Source organism: Colobus angolensis, unplaced genomic scaffold (genome assembly GCF_000951035.1).
Source record: "Colobus angolensis palliatus isolate OR3802 unplaced genomic scaffold, Cang.pa_1.0 Scaffold15, whole genome shotgun sequence".
NCBI lineage: Eukaryota > Metazoa > Chordata > Mammalia > Primates > Cercopithecidae > Colobus > Colobus angolensis.
This window is the reverse complement of record NW_012114599.1, coordinates 5,978,661-5,979,899: the sequence shown is the minus strand read 5'-3', so window position 1 is coordinate 5,979,899 and position 1,239 is coordinate 5,978,661. Positions and strand designations below refer to the sequence as shown.

General features: G+C 67.7%; 1 protein-coding gene across 1 annotated transcript in view; it reads right to left on the bottom strand.

Moving 5' to 3' along the window:
- ZFP36L2 (ZFP36 ring finger protein-like 2) overlaps nucleotides 1-1,233 on the bottom strand; it is a 3,879-nt gene extending 2,646 nt beyond the window's left edge. The window contains exons 1-2 of the mRNA XM_011936029.1: nucleotides 1,154-1,233; nucleotides 3-641 (exon numbers count right to left, since the gene is read on the bottom strand). Of these exons, the coding sequence (XP_011791419.1) occupies nucleotides 3-641; nucleotides 1,154-1,204 (690 nt within the window). The 5' untranslated portion in view covers nucleotides 1,205-1,233. The remainder of the gene's footprint in view (nucleotides 1-2; nucleotides 642-1,153) is intronic.
- Between the last annotated feature and the right edge of the window lie 6 nt (nucleotides 1,234-1,239).

The window sequence follows — 1,239 nt, the reverse complement described above, 5'->3', positions numbered from 1 at the left end:
CCGGAGGCGCCCCCCGACGGCGCGGGCCGCCGCTCGTCCGCGTTGTGGATGAAGTGGCAGCGCGGCCCGTAGGGGCAGAAGCCGATGGTGTGGAAGGTGCGGCACAACTCGGTCTTGTACTTCGGGTGGCGAGTCAGGCTGCGCAGCTCGTGGAAGCCATGCGCGAACTGGCACTTCTCGCCGTACTTGCACGTGCCGCTCTCCTCGAAGGGCCGGCACAGCTCGGTCTTGTAGCGCGTGGAGTTGATCTGGGAGCCGCCGCCCCCCTTCTGCTGCTGCTGCAGGTGCAGGAGGTGCTGGCTGCGGTCGCCGTTCTCGCTGAACGAGCGGTCCCGGAATTTGTTCTCCTTGTTGAGCAGGGCTGTGCCGCCGCCCCCCGACGGCTCCTTAAGGGTGCCGTAGGAGGTCGGGCCGCCGGCCGCCGCGCTGCCGCAGCTGCTGCCGTTAGCGGCGCCCGGGAACTTGGGCGAGCAGCTGCCGGGGCTGGGCGCGGGGTGGGCGAGTGCGTGCAGGTTGCTGGCCGAGTGCCGTCGGAGGAAGCCCGGCGCGAAGCCGGAGCTGGGGGCGGCGGCCACGGGCGTCCCCACCGCCTTCTTGTCCAGCATGTTGTTCAAGTTGAGGTTGGCCAGGGATTTCTCCGTCTGCCAAAGGAAGGGGAGCGGGGAAGAGATGAAAAACGGAAGGGGAAGACAGACTCGGGGCGAGCCACAGAGGAACTCCCAGCCTGATTCTTTTCCTCTTTTTCCCCCACTCTTGGCGGATCCCGACTCGGCCTCCACCCTCCACCCATACACACGCAAAAGGAGCAAGATCTTGCTGGAGGGAGCGGGAGAGGGGAGGACGCCCACCGCGGGCCGCGCTGAGTTTCGACACGTGATCCTCCGCCCCGGCCGCCGACGTGGGCGGCGCGAATCCCGTCCGGGAAGCCCCGGGCAGCGTGGCCGCGGTCGGCAGTGGAGAAACTCAACCGCGACACCAGCGCCCTCCCTGCCGCACCCTCCTCCTCCAGGGCGCTCGCACACATTTTTGCAAACCCCGGGGCTTTCCCGACCCGAAAAGCAGGGCGGGAGAGGCGTCCCCCAGGACCAGGGGACAGAGGCAAAGTCCAAGAACTGGAACGGCTGCTGCCGGCCCAGCCCGCTCCCCGGCGTACCTTGCACAAGAAGTCGACATCGTAGAACGCGGACAAAAGTGTGGTCGACATGTTTCTGGATCCCGCAGTGGCCGGAGCGGCAGGCC